Source organism: Asterias amurensis, chromosome 2 (genome assembly GCF_032118995.1).
Source record: "Asterias amurensis chromosome 2, ASM3211899v1".
Taxonomy (NCBI): domain Eukaryota; kingdom Metazoa; phylum Echinodermata; class Asteroidea; order Forcipulatida; family Asteriidae; genus Asterias; species Asterias amurensis.
In genome coordinates, this window is record NC_092649.1 from 25164282 (window position 1) to 25189378 (window position 25097).

The 25097-nt window shown below is 38.1% G+C and overlaps 1 protein-coding gene across 3 annotated transcripts in view; it reads left to right on the top strand.

Annotated features, from left to right (window-relative positions):
* The window catches only part of LOC139954363 (uncharacterized), a 78305-nt gene that overhangs the window by 25003 nt on the left and 28205 nt on the right, over positions 1-25097 (top strand). For all 3 annotated transcript variants that reach the window (XM_071954124.1, XM_071954122.1, XM_071954123.1), the window contains 2 exons: positions 18796-19033; positions 19668-19866. In XM_071954124.1, coding sequence (XP_071810225.1) covers positions 18796-19033; positions 19668-19866 — 437 coding nt within the window. The remainder of the gene's footprint in view (positions 1-18795; positions 19034-19667; positions 19867-25097) is intronic.

Below are 25097 nucleotides of genomic sequence, written 5' to 3' on the forward strand. Positions count from 1 at the left end.
AATAACAAACCTGTGAAAATTTGAGCTCAATTGGTTGTCGAAGTTGCAAGATAACAATGAAAGAAAATTACCCTTGTCACACGAAGTTGTGTGTTTTCAGATGCTTGATTTCGAGACCTCAAAATCTTATTCTGAGGTCTTTTGTTTTGTTAAATTTAGGAGGACAACACACTTTTTTGTCTAGACCATTGTTGAGTCTTCATTGGCTTATATTTATTACACACTCCTATCGATCATCAATAAGTTTGTTACCTTTTCATTAGTGAAATGGATGAGAGACAGAAAAAAAAAGGTTGAGACGAAAATTCCTGCTAGGAAACTTTCATTATAAAAGCTTAACCATGCATAGTTTAAGATCAACAAACAGGTCCAAGTTGTTGTTGTTTTTTCCGCTGTGGTCGTTCTCAAGACACTGATATTAAAGAAAGTAGTGATGTAGAACAACCATCTCTTTCTGCCTCTCTCTCTCTCTTCCTAAGATGTAGAAGATGCGGAACTCTCCTTGGGGAGCTAGAAATAACAGAAGAGAAGCTTTCAAATTACTTGTATTATTGTTTCTCAACATGTCACTATTGGTCATTCACCCCCCATCTGATGTTGACGATAACGCCAGTGTCTCAGTTACCCCTTCGCCGGCTTGTATACCTGTATCGACAGTATCCGTGGCAATGTCATAAGTGCCAAGTATTGGATCAATTTTCGGTCTCACATATCCCATAATGTGCTATCGGATTTCTTGTGTACATCAGCAATTACGGGCGGTGATTAGATTAGAAAATAAGTTGGCAAGCAAACGAAATAACAACATTAAGACATAATTGTCTGATAATATAAAAAGAAAGGAAGAAGACAAAATAGCCCACGCTCGGTTTTTTCCTTCCCCTCCTTTTTTTCCCCCTTTATTTTTTACTTCCCAAGGAGAGATTCGACAAGTCTTTTTTTTTTTTACTCATCAAGTTAAGTATCGGGTTTTGGAACACATTTTGCACTCGACGGGTGCTTTGTCTAGTAGAAGTTGCTACAGGGCTCTTTCATTATTGTATTTAATTAAATTGATGATTCGCTTGTCATTTTATAAATTGCGATGATTGGTGAAGTTTTCTTGACTGCAAGGAATTTTCCGTGGCGCAATCCATGGATGGACACGAACTTAACCAAGCAGAGTTCCGTCAGACTGGGGGAAAGGCACATCCCTTATTACTTTGTACCACATTAGGGCACATTCAGACTGGGATTAGCACAATTAAACGGACTGCACCTTAGAAGAAGACAAAATTGTCAGTAATACTTCAGTGTGAATGATCTCAAATAAAGCGCTTATTTGTGAAGTTGATGAAACAATACATCAACAGACACCTGCACTGAGATGTCCACCTACGCAGACACTTAACTCTTTATGAATGTTCTACTCAGATGGAACCAACAGGCATTTTAATTACTTATTTAAATCTGATGGGAGACAATTTTAAAATAACTTTTTCCTTTAGAAACTACTGTTTATGCAGATGGTCTTTGAAACTGTGCACTAAGGAAACTAGTCTAAAAAACAATCTTATGTTTATAGTGAAACTATTTTGAAGAGTAAGTCTGATCTTCATTTTAGTGAAGAATATTCAACAGGGACAGAAAGGATGTTTAGTTTCCTTGCATCCTATGACAGTAGCAATACAAACAAGCTATCTCAACAATACTCGGGAAACTGAGTACAGTTATCAATCAAGATGGTCGCTATTTGTGCAGTTTATAGAAACTGCGCATTGCTTCGAAATCAGCGCAAAATGATGGTCGGTGTGACGTGGACTTTGCTTTCAACCATTATCCTTTGCGCGCCGATCATGCGCAATGTGACATGCATGCAGGCTATTCTGGTGCATGGCCACATGCAATTATGTTATAGCAGTCACTGCTAGCTTTTGCCGATTTTAGTTCTAAATGTTTTGCTGCCAATTGTTTTAAGAGCCAGCATGTCAGAGTCCGTCTGACACGCCCTAATGATTCTATAGGGTTCACATCATCTTTGTTGTAACTGGGATGTGTGTCAGTTGGACTCAGATAATTAGTGTTACAAGTCTAATTAAAGATTTGTTTTATTTAAACCAAGATACTAGAAATCTAACATAGGAAACTCTTGCCAGTGAACGATTTCCCTCAAATAATAAAGTACTTTACAAAATGTGTTAGTTGCTGCCTAACAATCATTTTGTCAACTCGATATTAGCATTCAGTGTGTACAAAATATGTCTAGTCAAAATATTTTGCTATGCAAAATTGTAGGATTAAACTAAAATCATTCGCTGCTTGGTGATGAGTATGGCGCTGCATTTACTAGCAGGCCTATCCTTGATAGGGCATGGTTTTCTTTGAAGTCTGCGGAAAACTTTTGAAGGGGCACCAGCCCAAGACCAATGAAACAGAGGCCATGACCTTGGTGAACTCTATGTAATTTCAGGCATGAGTTGGGCTTTTCAATAGCAACAATGTTGCTCTATAAAGCAGAACAGTCAAACCTAGCCGTCTATTCTTTGGAGTAGAATGATCACCAAAACTAGCAAATAACTCGGCGCATATTGGTGAACCTCGGCAGTTTATGTTGTCCAAACGTTTTAACTGTAAAAAAAAAACCTCATGATTTTGTCATTGAGTAGGCAATCTTATCTTTAATGTAAACAAGCCCATAGTGCATGTTAAGATTAATCAGTGCTAGATGTTTTTAAGACCTCTCATTAGGGCCAAGATGCTGCTTGGGTTTATTGTAACAGCCAAAGGGGCTGCTCGCCAGTCATTTTATGGAGGAAATTAAAAATTAAGATGGACGAGTGGATGATCCATAACTGTACACACAATCATCTTAACTCAATTGCCATTATTGTCATAATCCTTTCATCGTGGTCTTTCCTCCCCAGGCGTTCTCTTTCGGGAAATATAAAAAAAGGGACGTAGGAAAAAATCAACACGATAGACAAAGGCCACCTACCTGTCTAATAGTCACGCTCTTAATATAAACTCTGAGTACACAGATAAATATTAACTGAACAATAAGAAGTGCCCGGGATGCGTGTCTCGGAAAGGTGTTGTTTATTTTTACAAAATGACGGGGAAAAAACGTAATATCAGGACCAAGTATCTTCATGGCTAGTGTGTCAGTCAGACCCCCTCAGGGTGACACTGCTTTGGAAGACGAAGAAGGGAAAAAAATAGTCTGTTTTTTTTATGTATTTTTATTGGTGATAGTGTTTTTATTATTTTGGAGGGTTGTTATTGCGGTCAGTAACCCACCACGAGAGCTGATGGCTGAAGTTTAAGATTAAGTGCTTTTAAAGTGTAAATGAGATTAAGTTGCTTCAAATAGACAAGATTTCCTCTGTTTTTATGTGATTCTTTGTAGAGATAAGTTAATATCTTCGTAATCAAGGATGATACTTGGATAATAGACGCTATACAAGAGGCGGAGTGGGTTGTTGATTCTCAACAACATGATTGAAAGTTGTAGATAAATGGTGTTGTTCTGCGACACTGCCTTTAACAAAAGTTTGTTTTCATCATCTTTTGCGAAAACAAATCAGAAGAAGAAGAGTCCTGCAATGAACAGTTTTGGCTATTTGTCTTTACGAGCGAACACTTGTACATGAATCTAAATTGTTTTGAGGTGTAGCAATGCAAAATATTTGAAATACATGTACCCTTTCAAGAAAATAGTTATTTTATTGATAATATATATTGCTTTAAATATTGGTTCTCTCATGTTTTTCACAGAATTTGTTTAATACTTCAATATTTAAATGCTGCAATTGGACATTTCATCAAAAAAGGGACCCTCACCTGAAAACTGTTATTGGTGATTGAAACTACCAATTTTCAGACCGACTGGTAGTGGTATGACAATTTTGATATTTGAGAAGTAGTATTAGGTGTCCACTGGCGCATCCATGCAGTTTCCGTGAGAAGTTATATCTGGGACTACAGATGATTTCCCCCTCTCATCCCCATCCCTCTTCCATCCCAGAAACAAAACAGAACCCCAATTTTATGGCAAGGTTTGACCACAGAACTTTGCGCTTCAATGTCTATGGCTCCCTCTAAAAGCGCAGTACTTATTCTGTTCAGCTGTTAAATGTCAGATTTGTTGCTGTCGTTCAATTACGCTGAAAAAAATTTGATGACCAAACTATTTAAATAGCAATTAAGAGCTCATTGATGCAGGGGATAGTTTTAAATTGCATCTCCCTAGTAGGAAAAGGAAGGCACTGTAAAAAGCTGACCGTATTGAATAACCCCTTTTGCTATGAAAAGTCGCCATCTTGTAGGGCAAACCGTATGCGCGTCCAAACGCGTACATCATCGAAGCACGCAGCACGCAACATTCCCGGTTTGATTTCATAGATATGGAATGTTTGATTTCTACCGCACATGCAGGCACACGCACAGAGACGCCATCTTGTAGGTCAGATATTTGAGCCGCGTGATGTCATTCAATACGGTCTATTGGCAATTTATGGTCATACCTGTACTTACATTTAGTGGTTCGAGAACATGGCACTACAAACTACATGTAGATCTTTTTAAAGTAGCTACTGTATATTCAAAACCTGATCAATTTTTCATGGTCAATTCTACCCTAAAGCACGGGCAGCATGAATTTTTTAAGTACTCTTGTTGTGTTTGTGGATATTATTTGACTTGAACGTGGTCTTTCATAGGGCTATGAAATATTTACGTATTACCGCTGCAAACTGCCACAGTTGAGTGACCACAGAGAAACGATCAACATAATTATGTGTCCATATAGGTTTAGGTAAACATGACCTAAACGTATTGTACATAACCCAAGAAGTAGGCATCGTTAATGGACTTTTTATGCACTGGATCATTTAAATGCATTAATATATGTTTTTATTATAAGTTTGCATATAAGAGTGTAAAATGCAATTTAAAATTTCATTATTACTTAAAGGCAGTGGACACTATTGGTAATTACTCAAAATAATTATGAGCATAAAACCTTACTTGGTCATGAGTAATGGGGAGAGGTTGATAGTATAAAACATTGTGAGAAACGGCTCCCTCTGCTGAAGTGACGTAGTTTTCGAGAAAGGAGTAATTTTCCACAAATTTGATTTCGAGACCTCAAGTTTAGAATTTGAGGTCTCGAAATCAAGCATCTGAAAGCACACAACTTTGTGTGACAAGAATGTTTTTTCATTCATTATTTTCTTGCAACTTCGATGACCAATTGAGCTCAAATTTTCACAGGTTTGTTGTTTTATGCATGTTGAGATATACACCAAGTGAGAAGATGTGTCTTTGACAATTACCAATAGTGTCCAGTGTCTTTAGACACTCCTCAAATCTATATTAATTTTATGTGGCTGAATATTAAATTGAAGGCAAGTTGTAGTATTGTTTGTGTGTAGATTAAACAATGTGAACCATGGTACAGTTACAGTACTTAAAGCCAATATACACTTTCGGTAAACAGTATTGTCCAAGTCCCACACTTCGTGTATCACAACTTATATATAAAATAACAAACCTGTGAAAATTTAGGCTCAATCGGTCATTGGAGTCGGGAGAAAATAACGGGAAACCCACCCTTGTTTCCGCGCGTTTTGCCGTGTCATGACATGTGTTTACTATAAATCCGTAATTCTCGCTCTCGAGAATTGATATTGTTTTAGTGTTTTCTCAAAAAGTAAAGCATTTCATGGAACAATATTTCAAGAGAAGTCTTTCACCATTACCTTCTGTAAACCCTGTAAATTATTTGTAAATCTGTGAACTTTTTTTTGTTTTCCTGTACCGAAAGTGTATAATGGCTTTAAAACATGGACTGACAGAAACATTACAAAAGATGTTTTCATATTTTGTATCATACATTGGAAATGAAATTCAACTTACGTACATAACTAGCTTTTTCATTGGAGGGGTAGGTTTTGTTTTGTTTATTGTTGGTGTTGTTGTTGTTGTATTTGTTCTTGTTATTGTTGTAATTGTTGCTCTTGATGTTGTTGTTGTTGTTATTGTACTTGTTATTGTTGTTGTTGTTGTTGTTGTACTTGTTGTTGTTGTTGTTGTTGTTATTATTGTACTTGTTATTGTTGTTGTTGTTGTACTTGTTGTTGTTAATGTTGTTGTTGATGGTGTTGTTATTGTTGTTGTCATCACTGCCGTTTTTGATGTATCATATGATGTGTTATAATAGTACTAATAGTCATTTTCTTTAAATAGCGCTTAATACACCGTGTCTCAAAGTGCTTCCAACATGATGTTGTTCTTGTTGTTCTTGTGGTTTATGTCAATCTTGTTGTGATTGTTGTTCGTGTTGTTGTTATTATTTGTGTTGTTGATGTGGTTGTTTTTTGTTGCTAAGGTTGTTGTTGTTGTACTTGTTAATTGTGTTCTTTGTATGTTCATGGTTTTTGTGGGTATACATGTACAAGGAGAGTTGTTTTTTTGGAGAGAAAAGGGAGAAGTTTATTTTTGATAAAGATGTTGGGGTGTTAGTTTTTTCTTTCTATTAAGGGTTCCTATTTTTTTGTCTGTTTTCTTATTTCTTTTTTATTAGCCATACTATGTTGATGAACAGTCTTTGCAGGCGGTGGTTTTGATAAAGCTTTTTGGGCACTAATGTACTGTAGCCATTATCTTTTCTTGGGCACAACTTGTACCCTGGTTTATTCTGAATGAAGAAAGTGATACTCTTATGTACGTACATGTATGCAGCTTTACTTTAAAAGTTTTAATTGATGTGTCTCTTCGATTCTTATTTTTGTTTTGCAAGAGTTGTTTTTGTGGAAAGGGATTGACCTAATGTACTGTAGCCATTATCTTTTCTTGGGCACGACTTGTACACCGGTTTATTCTGAATGAAGAAAGTGATACTCTTATTGTATACATGTATGCAGCTTTACTTTAAAAGTTTTAATTGATGTGTCTCTTCGATTCTTATTTTTGTTTTGCAAGAGTTGTTTTTGTGGAAAGGGATTGACCTTGTCTTTCATCGTCAGTCGACTGGAGGTGGGATCATAAAGTTGTTTTTACTTTGGGAGGAATAATATGCTTGTCATCATCCAAGATGACTTGGCAGTAATTAAGAACTTTGCTTCAAGTTTCCTTGAGTTTACAACTTTTTCTTCAATTTCTCTTCTTCATCCCATGTGACAATCAAAACGACCTATATTGTCAATTTGTTCGCTGAGTGTTTTTTGAGAACTTTGCTTAAAGTTTCCTTGAGTCTACAACTTTTTCTTCATTTTTTTCCTTCTTCATGCCATGTGACAATCAAAACTGCAGATATTGTCAATTTGTTCGCTGAGTGTTTTTCACAGTGTACAAGTGACATTCCAAAAGTACACGTTTCATGTACAATGTATTGTGGAGGAGTTTCAAACAATTCTGATGTTAAGAATTTATGTTTTGTCTGCACTTTTGCTATTTTTTAACTATGTACACATTGCACAGACAATGTAGGCTTTCGTGGATAAATTTACAACAATGTCTTTGTTAACACTTCTCACACTGTTTACTATGTTTTTAATTACATGTATGTACTACAGTGCATGTATTTATTCATGCATATACTTGGATTGGATTGTAGTATTCATTTACATGTTTATTAATGAATTTGTATATATATTTATTCAGCTCTACATGGTTTTATTTATTTGTGTTTGTCATCTGAGAGTTTAGTAAGGGAGCAGCAAAGAGTTCGTTATGCTTAGTAAATAATAAATGAACTAACAACTCACAGCACGCAGCCATCTCTGGTTATGGCATCTGCTAAAGTTGAAGTAAACTCACAAGCATGTTTAAAAGGTTTAAGAAAAGCAACAATAAACTATGTATTGAAAAGTAAGTTTATTCAACAACAACAACAACCACAGCAACAACAGCAACAACAACACATTAATAATAGCGCCAAGTTAAAAATTACAAAAGGAAAAGTACATGTGCTACTATGAGAGTTTTGGACACCCAGTTTTTTCAATTTCCAGCAAATTTGGACACCCTTGTACCAAATCCTGGGTAAAACCTTGTCACGGTTGAATGTAAAATCTCAATTTGTTATGCAAAATCTCTGGTGTAGCTTGATCTTGATCTATCAACGCCAGTCAAGGTCTCCTTGAGAAGCATTACTGCCCTCTTAACAATGACTTGGGTTACCTGGTTACTCCCTGTTGTAATTGGATGGTGAGCTTAACACATGCACAACAAGGGCTTGTTTTCTACCTTCTTGTTTTCATTTTTCCTATCATATGCATTTCCATTTAAATGAATCTTATGCAAAATTAATTTTGTCTCGTGGCAGGAAAATACTCCTTCGTTTTTGAAAGGGCATTTTCCTTTTGTGAAGGGATGAGGAAGTTATAAGTTTCTATACTTTAAGGGCACCAAGGCAATGACTCTTGGGCATAGAGGCAAGCCCCTTTGTTATCTCTGTGTCAGGATTGTACAGTAGAAGGCATGGTTTTAGGTTTTAGCCAGGATTCGGTAAACGGGTGTCCAAATTTGCTGGAAATTTTAAAAGTGTGTGTCCAAATTGTTCACTTAAACAATACATTTAATGTTGTAAATGGCAGATCAAACAGAATCTAATTTTTTTTAAAGGGGGACACTATTGGTAATTACTCAAAATAATTATTAGCACAAAACCTTACTTGGTGACGAGTAATGGGGAGAGGTTGATGGTATAAAACATTGTGAGAAACGGCTCCCTCTGAAGTGATATAGTTTTTGAGAAAGAAGTAAGTTTCCACGAATTTCATTTCAAGACCTCGGGTTTAGAATTTGAGGTCTCAAAATCAACCATCTAAACGCACACAACTTCATGTGACAAGGGTGTTTTTTCTTTCATTATTATCTCGCAACTTCGACAACCAATTGAGCTAAAAAATTCCAGGTTTGTTATTTTGTGCATATGTTGAGATACACCAAGTGAGAAGACTGGTCTTTGACAATTACCAATAATGTCCACTGCCTTTAAAGACACCCCGACACCCCTCTGGTTAACACTGGCTGTATAATGACAATCTGCATGTGTATTTATTTGTTGCCCTGACTACAGTCAATCATGCACATGGAATTCACACCAATTTGCGAAAATATTTCAATGCAATAAACATACTGTGCATTATAGTTGTGGTTTATGCATTATCAAAACTATTCAATAATGAAACTGCATTAATATTATGCGCCCAAAGATGCTGTCCATGTTTGCAAAAGTTGATCAATATTGACAGAGCGTCTTCTTGTTGAGTACATTGTACATGTAGGTCTAAGCTCCATGGTCTTAACATTGTCTTGAGGGATGGTTTGGTCTAAACATTTGTTGTCTTCAAGCAAACTTGAATCCTGGATTGACCCTGATTGGACGATCCATATCAACAATGAATATGGAAAAGCTTAGCGCTTAGAACTGCGACTTGTATCAAACAAGGTCGAACCATACACGCTTGTGTAATAACAGGGCTTGAATTCGGTGGAAAATCCAAAAGACTGCAGGGCTTGATGAGGACAACACCAACTACATGTACACAGTTTCACATTTGAGCTGTTTTTGGGAAAAGCACTAAAAAGAAGCCTTATCTCTTACTCTCATTGCTTCTCTGCACCCAGGAGTATACCTGAGATGGGTACTACATTGATTTTGCGCACCTCGACAACCCGGGGTGTACACTCCCCAGGGAGCTTAAAAAGATTACAAGAATGTTTTTGGCCTAATGAGCACATTGATACATAATTGCAAAAAGCGATACATGAACAAACAAACGTATAGTTATTATTTGGTTTCAAAGACAAAACTAAATAATTGCTAATTTTTGACATTAATATTAATATAAGTTACCAGTAATTTGTAATAGTTAGCACTTCTGGGAGCAGAAAATCTTGATATGACTTTATGTTTTGTGAGGAAAAGATCATTAGGGTGGTTTTTCAGAGGTGGAGTCATGTCGTTTGGTGGGGGAGGGGCACCTCTCTGTGTTTACAATGATGAAAAGTGCAGCTGGATCCACAGATGACTCAAGATGTTTCAATGTTTCCATTGTAGTTTGATAACGATTGTCTTTCATATCAGTTCTCGGGGGAATCATTGATTTATACGATGTCTTCTACTGGCACAAAGTCTTCACTTCTCATATTACACTTGTCCGTCTAGCTCAAGTTGAAGCTTTGCCATACGGCTGTAAAGCTGGCATCTTGCCGTCATGTCACAGTGTAACGTCTTCATTCAGGGGGGGGGGGGGATTTTTTTCTTCATCTTCATTCTGTGACAAGTCCATGAGTAGGGACGAAGGGAAATGACCTCTAGGGCGGCTCCTTGCGTTGGCTGAAAGGGCGCTCACACGACAACAGGGAGACAACACATCGCGTATTTACTCATTTATTTATATCTTTCTCGCTGCTTACTCTGAATTCCTTGAAAGACATTTTTAGCACCGCAGCCTGATTGGGGCACTTAGAGCTTGACGTAAACTACACGTTATGTACACAAAGAGATATTGATAAGGAAATAAATGAGGGGAAGGGGGGGGGGGTTGATTTGGGAAGGGTAACCCCAGGAGAAACTTTTTATTGTTATCATGTGGAGACTGACATCCAATCAGAATTTGAACCTCAAGTCCATGGGGAGAAGTTTCACTGAGCAGTCATGCAACCTGCCAACTGATTTTCTTCTGCTTTTTTGCATATCAGCTGGCCAATAAAATGTATTAAAAACTCAGCACTGAGGCTGTGGCTGGTTCTGGTGCTTGTTTTTTTCCTCTTTGTAGTTGTTGTTGTTGTTGTTGTTGTTGTTGTTGTTGTTGTTGTTGTTGTTGACGACAAACTGCCATTGCATGCTTGACTACTGACCCACTCTTGTTACTTGTTTGTTGAACACAACACCAACGGTAACTAAAAATGGTAGCATCATCAATTCTTCAATCAACATCTTCCTTTCCCTTGTAATCACAACCCTGCCTCTTTCTTTGACCACCTTGCCCCTCTTTCTTTGACCACCTTGCCCCTCTTTCTTTCACCACCTTGCCCCTCTTTCTTTCACCACCTTTGTCCTCTTTCTTTCACCACCTTGCCCCTCTTTCTTTCACAACCTTGCCCCTCTTTCTTTCACCACCTTGCCCCTCTTTCTTTCACAACCTTGCCCCTCTTTCTTTCACCACCTTGCCCCTCTTTCTTTCACAACCTTTGTCCTCTTTCTTTCACCACCTTGCCCCTCTTTCTTTCACCACCTTGCCCCTCTTTCTTTCACCACCTTTGTCCTCTTTCTTTCACCACCTTGCCCCTCTTTCTTTCACCACATTGCCCCTCTTTCTTTCACCACCTTGCCCCTCTTTCTTTCACCACCTTGCCCCTCTTTCTTTTACAACCTTGCCATTCTTTCTTTCACCACCTTGCCCCTTTTATCCACCATTCCACCCCTTTCTTTTCACAATCCTGCCCCTTTTATCCACCATTCCACCCCCTTTCTTTTCACAATCCTGCCCCTTTTATCCACCATTCCGCCCCCTTTCTTTTCACAATCCTGCCCCTTTTATCCACCATTCCGCCCCCTTTCTTTTCACAATCCTGCCCACTTTTATTCACCACTTCCTATTGGATTAGTTTGTAATCTGCAGCAAATCTGAGATGCAAAAAAACCCATAATTTCTCATATTTGATGGCCCCACTGGACAGTGAACTTTTTAAAGAGGAGTTGATTTCATGAATCAATTTTCAAGTATGTTTGAATAAGGTGTTAAATTTTGTCAAATATAAAATGAAAAAATGAAAATTCTGATTTTGTACATGTCACGTTTATAAAGTAATATGAGATTGATAATCCTAACAAAGTCATTTGGTAATGTTGATTATTACAAATCAAATGGATACAAAAAGGCCTGTGTGTATTGTGCGTTACTGTTTCAGCCAGGCAACGTGCCTTTAACCAAACTCACTCTCACATCACCATCCAACGCTAGAGATAGTAATCTCTACGTCTCTGTCAACAATAGCAGGAAGTTGATTGGATACACAGCCTTGTTGTTTTTTGCATGAGGGCTTGTTTACACACAGACATGCCCATAATGTAGTTCCATTCCTTAGGATGTTTGATCAGTTGCCCTTGTACCTAAAAAAGCTTGAGCCATTGTACCGTTCACATAGAACTCTGTACGTTTGTACATGGTGTGTTTTATAAAAAGAAACCCAACTATGAATCACAATTCAATAATTGTTGTTTCCAAAAGTCTCCTAGCCAAACGAAACGGTGGGGCATGATTTTGTTGTTTGTGGTACGGACACTCAGGAAATTAGTGTTTAGGCAAAATTTCCTGCACACTTCGATGAGGGTTTTTTTCATTAAGTGAGATTATTGATGGTGTATTGTGGCTTTGGGGACTGTGAAAATAACATGTACACGTACATGATGGCGGATTTTGCAGGCGTATTTTTAATGAATGTGTAAAGTGGTTACATTAGGTTAATTAACAAGGATGACTAGTTCTTTAACCTTTGCTGTCTGTGATTTGGTGACCTATGTGTGTGAAGGTTATTCTTCTTTCTAAGTACAGTTTGTAAAAATCTTTTGGTTGTTAAAGCCATTGGACCCTTTTGGTACAGAAAGAGAAAAAAAAAGTTCACATATTTACAAATAACTTACAGGTTTACAGAAGGTAGTGGTGAAAGACTTCTCTTGAAATATTATTCCATGAAATGCTTTACTTTTTGGGCAAACAGTAAAACAATATCAATTCTCGATATCGAGAATTACGGATTTATTTTAAACACTTGTCATGACACGGCGAAACATGCGGATACAAGAGTGGGTTTTCCCGTTATTTTCTCCCCCACTCCGATGACCGATTGAGTCTAAATTTTCACAGGTTTGTTGTTTTATATATAAGTGTGGGCCTTGGACAATACTGTTTACCGAAAGGGTCCAATGGCTTTAATGTTAGTTGTGTATATTTTAACGCTTAAATTGCAAGTTGTTGTATAGTTTCTGTTATTGTTCGCTCCTAACTTATTTGTCACAGCTTATTGTTTCTCATGTAAAGTTGTTTGTTTTGGGCATTATATCTTTTTTGTTTCAGTTTCAGTAAAACTGGTTCCTTTCAAATTCAAAGAACAACAGTTATACACACAAATTATGAAAAGGGAAAATAAATACTGTAGGCAGTGGACACTATTGGTAATTACTCAAAAAAATTATTAGCATAAAACCTTAATTTGTAACTAGTAGTAGGGAGAGGTTGATAGTATAAAACTTTGTGAGAAACGGCTCCCTTTGAAGTGGTGCAGTTTTCGAGAAAGAAGTAATTTTCCACGAATTTGATTTTGAGACCTCAAGTTTAGAAGTTGAGGTCTCGAAATCAAGCATCTGAAAGTACACAACTTCGTGTGACAAGTGTCTTTCATAGTTATCTCGCAACTCCGACGACGAATCAAGCTCAAATTTTCACAGGTTTGTTATTTCATGTACATGTTGAGATACACAAAGTTAAAAGACTGGATTTTGACAATTACCATTAGTGTCCACTGCCTTTAAACAAATGGTGTGCACTTAAACATGTAATTTTAATTCAACATGCAATCGAACATAAAACGTGAAGAGACAAAAACCCAAGTATGATATGAATTGGTGTGATTTACACAAGACACTGACACTGGTATTTACTTATTTTGACTTTTTTTTTCTTTTTTTTCCAAAATTATTTTGTTTACTGGCAATGGTTGTTGCTTTTTGTAATAATTACATTCATGATCAACACTTTTGTCAGATGCCAATACCATTTTGATGTCCTAAATACATGTAGCTGTTGATGTTTGTTGAAGTGACGGATGCAAGTGAAATGTCCACAGGCAAGAGTTTGTCTTTCGCAATTGATTTTCTGTTGCATTTGTCCGATGATTCCGAAAGGTTGCTGTACACAAATCACAGTTTGTCTGAACCTGAAATCGCCTTACTACCTGTCAAGATTGTCTTGATAGCTGTATTTGCTAACATGATCTTCAAACTGACAACTGCGTTTTTCCTCAACCAACTTTTTTCTTCTTCTTTTTCTTCCTTGTACCTTTTCTCTTTACAGTGTCTTCAAGTGAGCACTTGAAGGACTGTGCCGTGCAATTTTATGCTTGCCTTGTTGTGTGAAATAACACTCTGGGTAGAAACAGCAGAAGTGTAGAGAAAATAAGGGTGACCAGAACAGTCTGGTAACTAAACAAATCAGAGCTGAAGAGATCAAATAATGTGTAATTGCCTCTCTTTGTGGACATCAACTCGTTCAGTCAGAATAATTGTGTACAGTACAATCTAAACTGTCTGTCGAAAATTCAGCTCTGTTATTGTAACTGTAGTGATTGCGCTCTGGTGAGCAAAAACAAATTTAAACACAAGAAATTTGTGATTTATTATAATAATACTAATACTGTAAGAATTTAAAAACTGCTTTAGACTTCTGTGGCTACTTTAAAAGATTTCATGTAAACTTGAATCATAAAATCCTTTTTTGTTTCTTGTTTTCTTCCCCCCCCCCCTCCCCTTCATGTTAACAGGCTTTTATTTGGGATAAGCGTAAACAATCCTGCATTTTAATATGGTTCAAAATCTGAGCAAGATCTCTCCTTACATGAGCAGTTATTATTATTATTATTATTCAGACCAGGAAAGGAACTGCAAATATTTCTCAATTTCATGTGTTTTCTTTTTCTTTGTTTCCCACACATAAGCAAAATTGTTTGGTTTACTGAATATCAAAATAAAATTGTTTTGGTTTCTATCTGCTATCTGTCCAAATATTGATAAATTGTGTACGAGAGCTCTCCACTGTCATGTTTTTGTTTAGTTTGTTGTGCTTTTGTTTGGTTTATTATGTTTACGTTTACAAAAGGAGATGGAGTGGGGACGTAAATCCTTCTTTTCCCTTACCTGGCAAAAAAACAAAACATTATGTTTTGTTTCAGTTTTGACATGTTTTGCTTGATGAGGAGTTGTTTTGTCTATTTTGCTTCTTTCTGTTTTGTGTTTATTCTGTGTGCGCTTATTATGTGGTTTCCTTGTTCAAGCGTAAGGCCTTTGTACCCTTTTGTTTTCAGAGTGACAATAAGAGACCCTTGGTTTGTATCGCAGTAGGCTTTTTCTTTTCCTTTTGAATTGCCGGAAAAATAATTTTTTGTTTGTTAATGTTATTTCAAATGTTGGAACAGTTTATTTTAATTAATTTCAAACTACAAGACATGAATGTAAACATTTACATTATCTTATATTGACTGGTGGTTGACTACAATGGAAAGGCCGAGTGAAGCTGCCCTCTTCAAACTAATTAATTTTCACTGTTACATGATTTGTTGACTGAATCTTAGATACATGTAATGAAGCACTTTATTGGACACCATAGGCCTTGCATAAGATAACAAATCTGTGAATATTTGGACTCAATTGGTCACTGAAGTTGCAAGAGAATAATGTAAGAAAAAAAAACACCATAAGTGCACAAGTTTGTGTGCTTTTAAATGCCTAATTAAAGGCTTCAGGCTTGAAATCTTTTAGTGTTTGAGTAAGAATTTATCTCTTTCTCAAAAAGTTATGTAACTACAGAGGGCGATGTTTCTCACAATGTTTTATACCATTAACAGCTCTCCTTTGCTCATTACCAAGTTTTATGCGGACGACTGTTTTGAGCATTTCCAATAATGTCCAGTGCCTTTAAGTTATATGTAGCGACTCGGCCCGAGGATGAAGTACTTGAAATTAATCATAGCTGTTCCAGCATTGTTGCATGTCTTGACCGAGCAGTCTAGTCCACTGAACCCAAGCTTTGGTGTTGTCAGCAGCAGAGTGTTGGTTCAAATCCTGGTCTTGACACTAATGTCCTTGAGCTAGGCTCTTTAAAACCATAATTGCTTCATTAAAAGTTGGGAAGGTAGTGTATTCTGCTTTAAAGGCAGTGGACACTATTGGTAATTACTCAAAATAATTATTAGCACAAAACCTTACTTGGTAAGGAGTAATGGGGAGAGATTGGAAAGTATAAAACATTGTGAGAAACGGCTCCCTCTAAAGTAATGTAGTTTTTGGAAAGAAGTAATTTTCCATGAATTTGATTTCGAGACCTTTGATTTAGAATTTGAGGTCTCGAAATCAAGCATCTGAAAGCACACAACTTCATGTGACAAGGGTGTTTTTTTTCTTTCATTATTTTCCTCGCAACTTCGACGACCGATTGAGCTCAAATTTTCACAGGTTTGATATTTTATGCATATGTTGAGATACATGTACACCAACTGTGAAGAGTAGCCTTTGACAATTTCTAATAGTGTCCACTGCCTTTAAGTATCACTACCAGTCAGGTTCCTAGTGAATGATGCCTGACATCCTTACGGACTGTGAAGGGGTAACCCTGTTTCAGCCTTAGGGTAGATGGCAATGTGTACCTTGTGACAGTTGATTTTGGTTGACAGTCCAAATCGGTTAAGGGTAGCCCTCAACTTGAAGTGGCCGTCGGGCCTTGTAAATGTTAGGCGATATCTCATGAATTTTTTCTTTTTGTAGATTGCCTTAGTTTCAAATGAGATAAATTGAGTTAAATAGTCAAGCCACAACAATGATGTGTTGCAGTATAGCCGTGTCTGAATGAGTGGCTTTGGCTGTGGGTTTATCATATTAAACACTGCCATAATCAATTACTATGGACATGTCTAAATTGGCGGCTACAGTTAGATTTGCACATGTGTTGAATGTATAGTAGAACATCCTTAGCAACACCCTTAGTAAACAATCACAGCCATAAGTCAAAGCTGTAGCCACCAGTTCGAATAAAGCCTCAGACTAATCTACATGTGTGTACAACTTGTCAAAATACTTGTAGGCGTAAATGGTTCCTGTGAGCGTCTGCCATATTTTGAAATAAAATAACACTGCACACTCCAGTGAAGCTTGCGAGGCCTGAGGCTTTGTTAGGACCTGACTATATGTATATACATGTAGCTTAACTGAACTGCATACTGGTCATGCTGGTACTATGCATCATTGGCAGACATCATCAATAAATCAAATAAAGTGTATCTCAACATATATGCATAAAATAACAAACCCTTAAACTTTGAGCTGAATTGGTCGTTGAAGTTGAAAGATAATAATGAATGAAAAGACACCCTTGTCGCACGAAGTTGTGGGCTTTCAGATGCTTGATTTTGAGACCCCAGAATCTCATAACTGAGGTTTCAAAATCAAATTCTTTTAAAATTACTTCTTTCTTGAAAACTACTCCACTTCAGAGGGAGCCGTTTCTCACAATGTTTTATACCATCAACAGCTCTCCATTACTTGTTACCAATTAAGGTTTTATGCTAATAATTATTTTGAGTAATTACCAATAGTGTTCACTGCCTTGATACTGGCATTTGACCAGCTGACCAGTGACCAGTAGAACACTGACGTTAAGTTACATTACGTTAGTTACAATTGACATTTACAGTAGTATGCATTTCTGAGAATTTAACATTCCCTCCCACATGTCCCATCATACACTGAAAGTCTGTGGTGAATGAACTCCATTGCATTGCACCTGAAAACACTTTGTATACAATGAGCACAAACGGTAGTCAATTTATTCTAGTGTTTGTCATCCACAGACAAAATTATTAAAATTCTAATCGGCTCTGCTTATTTCATTTCTGCCCACACACAATGTACATTAGCCATGAGAGAGTTAGCTACTCCCCATTACATTACAGGTACAGTGTACCTGTTTGTGTTTATTCATGAATCACCCACACTCAATGAAATATTTTGTTTGTACACACGCGTAGTTTGGGATTCGGAACATGAATTACATTGGGTAAAAATACAAAAATTAATTAACATCTATTAAATCGTTTGCAGTACCCGCTGCTAAAACATAGGATTCGAACTGCCTCTAGCTGCCGGGCAATCTCGGTGGTCTAGTTGGTATGACACTGCTCTAGAATTGCAAAGGTCGTAGGTTCGAATCCCACCCGAGTAAAGTGCCTGTGATTTTTTTCACAGGACTCGGGAAAGTACTGAGTATACAGTGCTACACACATCGGTGTATATGGGTAAAAAACCAAAAATTAATATTCTTTATCCCCGATGCAAATTTAACATCTATTAAATACATTGCTTAAAGTATGTCTTAAACTCAGTCCTGATACTTTGTTCTCGTAAGGGTGAGGCGGATTTTCCTTATGAAGGGCATCTGTATGAGAAAGCGTATTCACGGAACCTTTTTAAAGGGCATCAGGGCTATGGCAATGGGTATAGACGGTGCAAGTCTCATGAAATTGCATGAGTTTGGTTCTTTTCTTTAGCACCTTAAAGTAATTTATGTGGGACCACAATGAAACCAAGTTGTTGAAGTACACACGAGACTTCCACTGGCTATTAAGGCAAATGTCTCCATTGTCCCTGTGAATTATCAGGCCTGTACACCATTTGCGCACAGGGCGATCAATTTGAACTGCCCAAACAATATGCTGTGCAGTAGAACTAATCTGGGTAAATTTTTGAAACATTGACACAAGTGTGTGTATCTTCTGTCTTTTTCTTCATAAGTTCTTCTTGCCACAATTCAAACTCAGGGCTGTATGCTTCGTTTTTGAAAGGGCAAGGGCACCAAGGCATTTTCTTCTTGGTAAAGGGCACCCTATGATGAAATTGCAAATTTGTACTGGAGCATTTCAAGGGCACCAAGGCAATGACCATGGGACACGGAGGCAATCGCCTTCGTTGCCTCCGTGAAGTATCAGGCCTGCAAACTTGTTTTTCACCTCTCCTCGTTTTATTGTTTCTTTCTTCTGCAGAAACTTCAAGAGCAAGCCCAACTGTTGCAGCAGATGCAGGCAGCCACGGCAGCAGCTGAGAGTGGTGGCAAGAACAGCGGTAAACTGCAGCAGCAGCAACAGCAGCTGCACAGCCTAGCCATGCAGCAGGCTCACCTCTTACAGACACTACAGGCGCAGCAGGCTGCAGCTGCTAGTCAGTTACTGGCACAGCAGGCTGCTGTAGGGCAACCCATCTCAGTTGCTCACATACCTCAGGGTGAGGAAAACTTATTTGAACGTAGTATTTGTCAAGTATAATAATCCGACAGTCTGTGAGCAAGTTCGAGCGTGAATAGTGTAGTGAATAGTTCGAGTGTTGAATAGTCAACTAAAGGTTGACTATTTTGACTCAAACCTAGGCTGTGCGACCAGTGGTTGATTGCTGTGGTTGACCATTTGGAACCATCCTCATGACCATGACCGGTCACTGGGTGACACTATCCTGACTATAGCGAAAAGGGCAAGGCAGTGGAGTTGACTATAGCTTTGCAAATGATACAATCAAGTGAGTGTGTGTGTCACTGCGCATGTATGTTGCTGGTCAGTGGTCAACTAAATGTGCACACTCTAACTGGCTCTTTGATCAGGGAATGTTTTTTAAAACTAAAGATAATATAAGTTATCACACAAGCGCGAGTGGAATACGGAAAAACATAGCATTTCTGCGCCCCATCTCCAACGAGGCGCGTTTGAAAACAAGCTACTCATTTTCGTAGAGCCTGTCACATTCGTGGATACTTAGTATGCGTGCCACATTTTCAACTGACCATCTGTTAACAACCTACATTTACGAACCTCTATCATATCAAGAGCTATAATTCAAACATACACACTATTATTTTGCTATTCAGGTATGAGCCAAGCAGAGGTGCAAGCTCTTTGGAAAGAGGTCTCAGCTGCTACTGGAGCAGCAGAAGATGGCAAGGCCACGTCGGCTGCAAACAGCACTCCAACATCTCAAAGCTCCAGTCACACTCGATCTATGGTGAATGGAGCCCATGAAGCTATGCTGCATCAAGCTCAGTTCATGATTCCTCCACATGGAATGATGTAAGTCAGTCCGTAGTGGTGAACTGTGACTGTCAGTCGGCAGTTCACTGGACTGTCAGTCGGTAGTGGTGAAACCATGACTGTCAGTCGGTAGTGGTGAAACCATGACTGTCAGTCAGTAGTGGTGAAACTGTTACTGTCAGTCAGTAGTGCGGAAACCACGACTGTCAGTCGGTAGTGGTGAAACTGTTACTGTCAGTCAGTAGTGCGGAAACCACGACTGTCAGTCGGTAGTGGTGACTGTGGGTCAGAGTCTACCAAATATTTTCATAAGTTGCAGGAGCCAAACTTGAATCACTAGTTCGGAGGATCGGTCAATAGACAATTTTTTTTTTTTTTTTTCGCTAGCATGGTCGCTTGTCATTCAGCAATGTTTACCAGTTATCGCTGTTTGTTGACACTGCATGCATGGGCGCCCGGGGCACTGTGTCTGGTAATGTAAAGTCATATAGGCCCCACAGCAGAAATTCCAACTGGTTGCTTGGAATTAGATATTTCAGGTTTTTTTTCTTTTTTCAAGAGCTAGTTATATCTCTTGTTTTTTTACCCCCTATTCGCCTGACTGATCACAGTACATACACTTCATCACTTGTTCTGCCTATGTGCTTATTAGTGCGTAATGATAAACACTCTTTGTTTACTGCCTTGCAAATAAACATATCCCAACAAAATGGTTGGAAAGAGTACTCAATTGTTAAACCAAATTATGTGATAAAGAGTTTGCCATGTTGCAATCTCAAAGTGCATGCACTTCAGGCGTATTCAACCTTTGTGTGTAATAATAATAATAAATTTTATAAAGCGCTGGTATCTAGAAAAAACTATTCACTGCGCTAAAATATGACCAAGGGAAAAATTAATGGTAGGCTTGACGGAAGAGGTAAGTTTTGTGATTGGATTTGAATGAAGAAATGTCAGGTTGTGATCTATTAGGGTGAGAGGCAAGCCGTTCCACAGGTGTTCTGAGGGAAACCAAGTTGTCGAACTGTCTAGTGCACTGGACTCAAGTTCAGGTGTTGGCAGAGTGTGCTTTTGGGTCCCAGTCAGGGCACTTGCGTCCTTGAGCAAGACACTTTAAGATGCTTAACCAAATCTGCTCCATCCTTCAAATGGGATGCTAAGTTGAACATGTAAGTTCCGGCTCTTGTGTAATGCACGCCAAAGAACCCAGTACCCTTTTCAGAGCAACAGTATGGCCAACTCGCCTTGTTCCCCCTTTTTAGTGTTTTGCTTGAAACTCTACGCCTGTCAAGTATACAGAAGTGTGTCGAGCTACTGATTTTTGCTCTAAGCATAAAAAAGTACTGCTAACCTGAATATGGTTATCAGCCAAGATACCATGTCACATGTCCTCCTACAACTCTGCATGTGTACTTCTACAGCTCATGCGTGTACAGGTAATGTACGTGTAAGCAGTTAGAAAAGACCCCGTACAGTTGCCGCCATCGCTGAGTTATAACAGTGAAATCATGTATGTGCCGCACACAACTCACAGCCAATGATAGTTCTTCATTGACCTCAGTGTGTGCAGTATTTAAGGCTTGTGACATCACGTGTAAGGGAGGAACAGGGAGGATCGCAGTGGTATCAAACACTGTGATGTAGTTATAATATGCCCACTAGCCTTGCATATATACGCCTGTCTTAATAGTTACGCATGACGTCATAATTCTTACTCAAAATAAGGCTATGGGCTCACTTTCGCCATCACTTGCAGTGGCTGCGCCCATGGCCTCATTTTGGGTTAGCATTGTGACGTACCTCATTCATAAATATTAAGAGAGGCACATTGTCTCTCAGAGTTCTGCATTTGTTCCTAGCTGATTTGACGACGAAGTCAAGGAGCATTTAAACCACCACTTAGGTTTCAGGCCTGGAATTACATGGTGGCCTTGGTGCCCCTTTCTAACTTTTCTCACAGAGGATGGCCTCTGTTTGCCCCTGGTCGTGACCTTGGTGCCCCTTCAACATTTTATCATAGACTTAGAGATTTCCCAAAGGAAGTCTTCTTTGGGAAATGAAACTGGCCTTGCCCTCTCAAGGATGAAATTTCAGCCCTGGGGTTTACCAGCAGCCTCATAAAATAAAGTGCTTTTCTATTGTTTTCATAATACTTGTTAAAATAGCCTCTACCTTTCTGTGAAATGTCTTGTTTTCTTTCCTCTCTTTATCACCTTCTCCTCTTCACCTTTCCTCCGAGAGTTCCGGGGGGTGATACAGTGAGAAATGCTCTGGGCACTTTTGCCACGAATCCTTGGTTTCAATGTCATAATTATATAAATTGAAAAATCAAATTACAGAAATCAAATTAAGTTGGCATCTGCTGTATGAAACTTTGGGGGTTACCAACCTCTATTTCTAGTAGACTGCAGCAACATTACATCATCACTATATTAATGGTTGGGTAACAAACAAGCACAGCGAGTACACGTAGGCGTACACAGTGAGGTTCAGGTACTCCTGAAAATGTTGTTGATCTTAATTTTGAGGTAAAGTGATCAGATCAGTTTCATCTACATGTAGTAAGAGGTTTTGTTTTTTTTATGTTTTTTTATTATGAAGTACCGCTAGTTCTTTTTAATAAAAAAAAAATAAGAGAAGTGAAAAACAAATTGAAAGGGGTCTAGTCTGAATTGTGGAAAGAGTAACATTTTCAATTGCAAATGAAAAACAACCATTCCATTTTAGTCTGGGAATAGTTTGTTAAGTGTGTTAATGAGAAAGGGGGAGTGTTTAGTCAGGTACATACTTCATGCAAAATGAGAAAGCGAAGATTCTCAAGTATTTGCTTAGTGTTCACTTTCAAGTAAGAAGCATGCTTTACAGTGCTGTACTAGCCGTCGAACCAAAGCTTCTGGTGTTGTCAGCAGCATAATGTGGGTTTGAATCCTGGTCATGACACTTGTGCCTTTGAGGCATAAGCAAGGCACTTAACCATAATTGAAGTGTCTTGAAAAATGAGTGGATCACTAAACTGATTATTGACCTTTAAAGACAGTGGACACTATTGGTAATTGCCAAAGACCAGTCTTCTCACTTGGTGTATCTCAACATATGCATAAAATAACAAGCCTGTGAAAATTTGAGCTCAATCGGTCATCGAAGTTGCGAGATAAGATTGAAAGAAAAAACACCCTTGTCACACGAAGTTGTGTGCGTTTACATGGTTGATTTCGAGACCTCAAATTCTAAATCTGAGATCTGGAAATCAAATTCGTGGAAAATTACTTCTTTCTCAGAACTATGTCATTTCAAAGGGAGCCGTTTCTCACAATGTTTTATACCATCAACCTCTCCCCATTACTCGTTACCAAGTAAGGTTTTATGCTAAAAATAATTTTGAGTAATTACCAATAGTGTCCACTGCCTTTAAGCCCCTTTGAAACTCTTGACCATTTCATGCTAAACTCAATGCTCTTCTCCACATTTGGATATACTGAACTCTTGGTGTCCAAACTGTAAAATGTTAAAGGAACATTACAGAATTGGTTTTTGCTAACAAAACAGTTGCTGGCAGTGTAAGCACTTTATGTAATATACATAAACTGACAAACCTGTAGAAGTTTGAGATCGATCGATCGGCCATCTGGGTCACGAGAGAATAGTAAAAACCGGTTACAATTGTTTGCATCGCATCGATGCCAAAATAAAAAACGAATTAAACGCTCACTGAGCTATACTCCAAACGCGAAGTTAGATAATTTATTTGTTATGAGATTATGACATTTCCAAGGGATGTTTTCAACTATCATTATTAGACCGTGTAAGTTTTATGTAAATCTGTATTCTTCCCAATTCTGTAACAATCCTTTAAGCGAAACAAACAGTTGAACATCCATCCTCTACTCATTTGTTGTTGTCTTCCCCCCTTCTCTTTTGAGTTTTTTTTTTTTAAGCCTTAAATTCATGTCCGTACTTGTACATGTAGGCAACACTGCTGTTGGCATTATGCCATGTGTACATGTACTCATCAATAATTTCCCCCTTCTACAGGTTGTTGGCTCTAGTAACAAGTTGATTTAGTCAATTTGTCTGTTGATGAATTGTATTTGAACAACATTTATTTTGTGTATAAAGGTTACATTCATAAATACCTAAGACAGTTTCGCTATTCCTATTGGTGGAGAGCGCGTCACGTGGGTGTGTATAAACCTTTGTTTATGACCGGTAAAAAGTGTGAATTCATGGGCGTGACCCGCGACCTTGCACCTGTTCTTATAAGACAGTTTCTTCATTCTGATTGGTCGACAGCAACGGCTGAAACAGTTGTGCCACATCACGCGATACGCGCGACTCACACAGCATTCCCTTACAAGGAGTTGTTTACCCAAAGGCGACGGAGGGCTTAACCATTTCATTGCTGGAGGGGTGTTGTGTTGAAAGAAATCATTGAACAATTATAGTTTCTGCATATATTTTACTTTTTTACCAAAAAGTGATGATGTTTTTGACCGAAAAGGTATTTATGAATGGGAATCAAAGTGTGTTGAATCGGTTTTCAAGTAGTGGTTTAAACCCGCCGAGGCCTGGTTCTTTATAATTTACCTCGACTTCGTCTTGGTAAAATTATCAAGAACCAGGCCTCGTTGGGTTTAAACCACTAGTTGAAAACCTCTTCACCACACATTGATTCCCTTATTTATATTGTGGATAAAGGTTACATTTATGCAGGATTAGAGCAATCGAAAAATTCCAAAAACCAAAGGTATATGTTCCCTTCAAAAAATATCTCCTATGGTACAGTGTGCTTGTTTCTCTCTTTATAAGCATTTTGTTATTTAGGATCTAGAAAAATACAAAATAAAACTCAAGGGACTTGAATCCTTTCAGGAACACATTCAAATTTCCATATCCTTTGCGTGGGAGATGATGTCCGTTATTCCAATAATGAGGCATTAACAAGAAATGCCAATTTAGTGTTCCAGAAGGTGAAAGGGTTCACTCAAACTATGTAATCTAGTGAATTTCCAGAATGAGGCTTTCAAGGAAACCATGCAAAGACAAAGTATACTGTTGGGTTTAGAAACCGTACAATCGATTTTTTTTATCCTGTGTAGATGTACACAATAAAACTAACATCTGAAATTTGTATTTCGAAAGGTGGTTGCGATTTTGAGATACTGTTTCCTGAATCTCCCTTGCCTCCAGAATTTGCTGTTTTGTTTTAATTTTGTGTCCACAAATCCCTCCTACTGTCTTTGACTGTTTTCCCAATTCCTTATTGTCTGTTT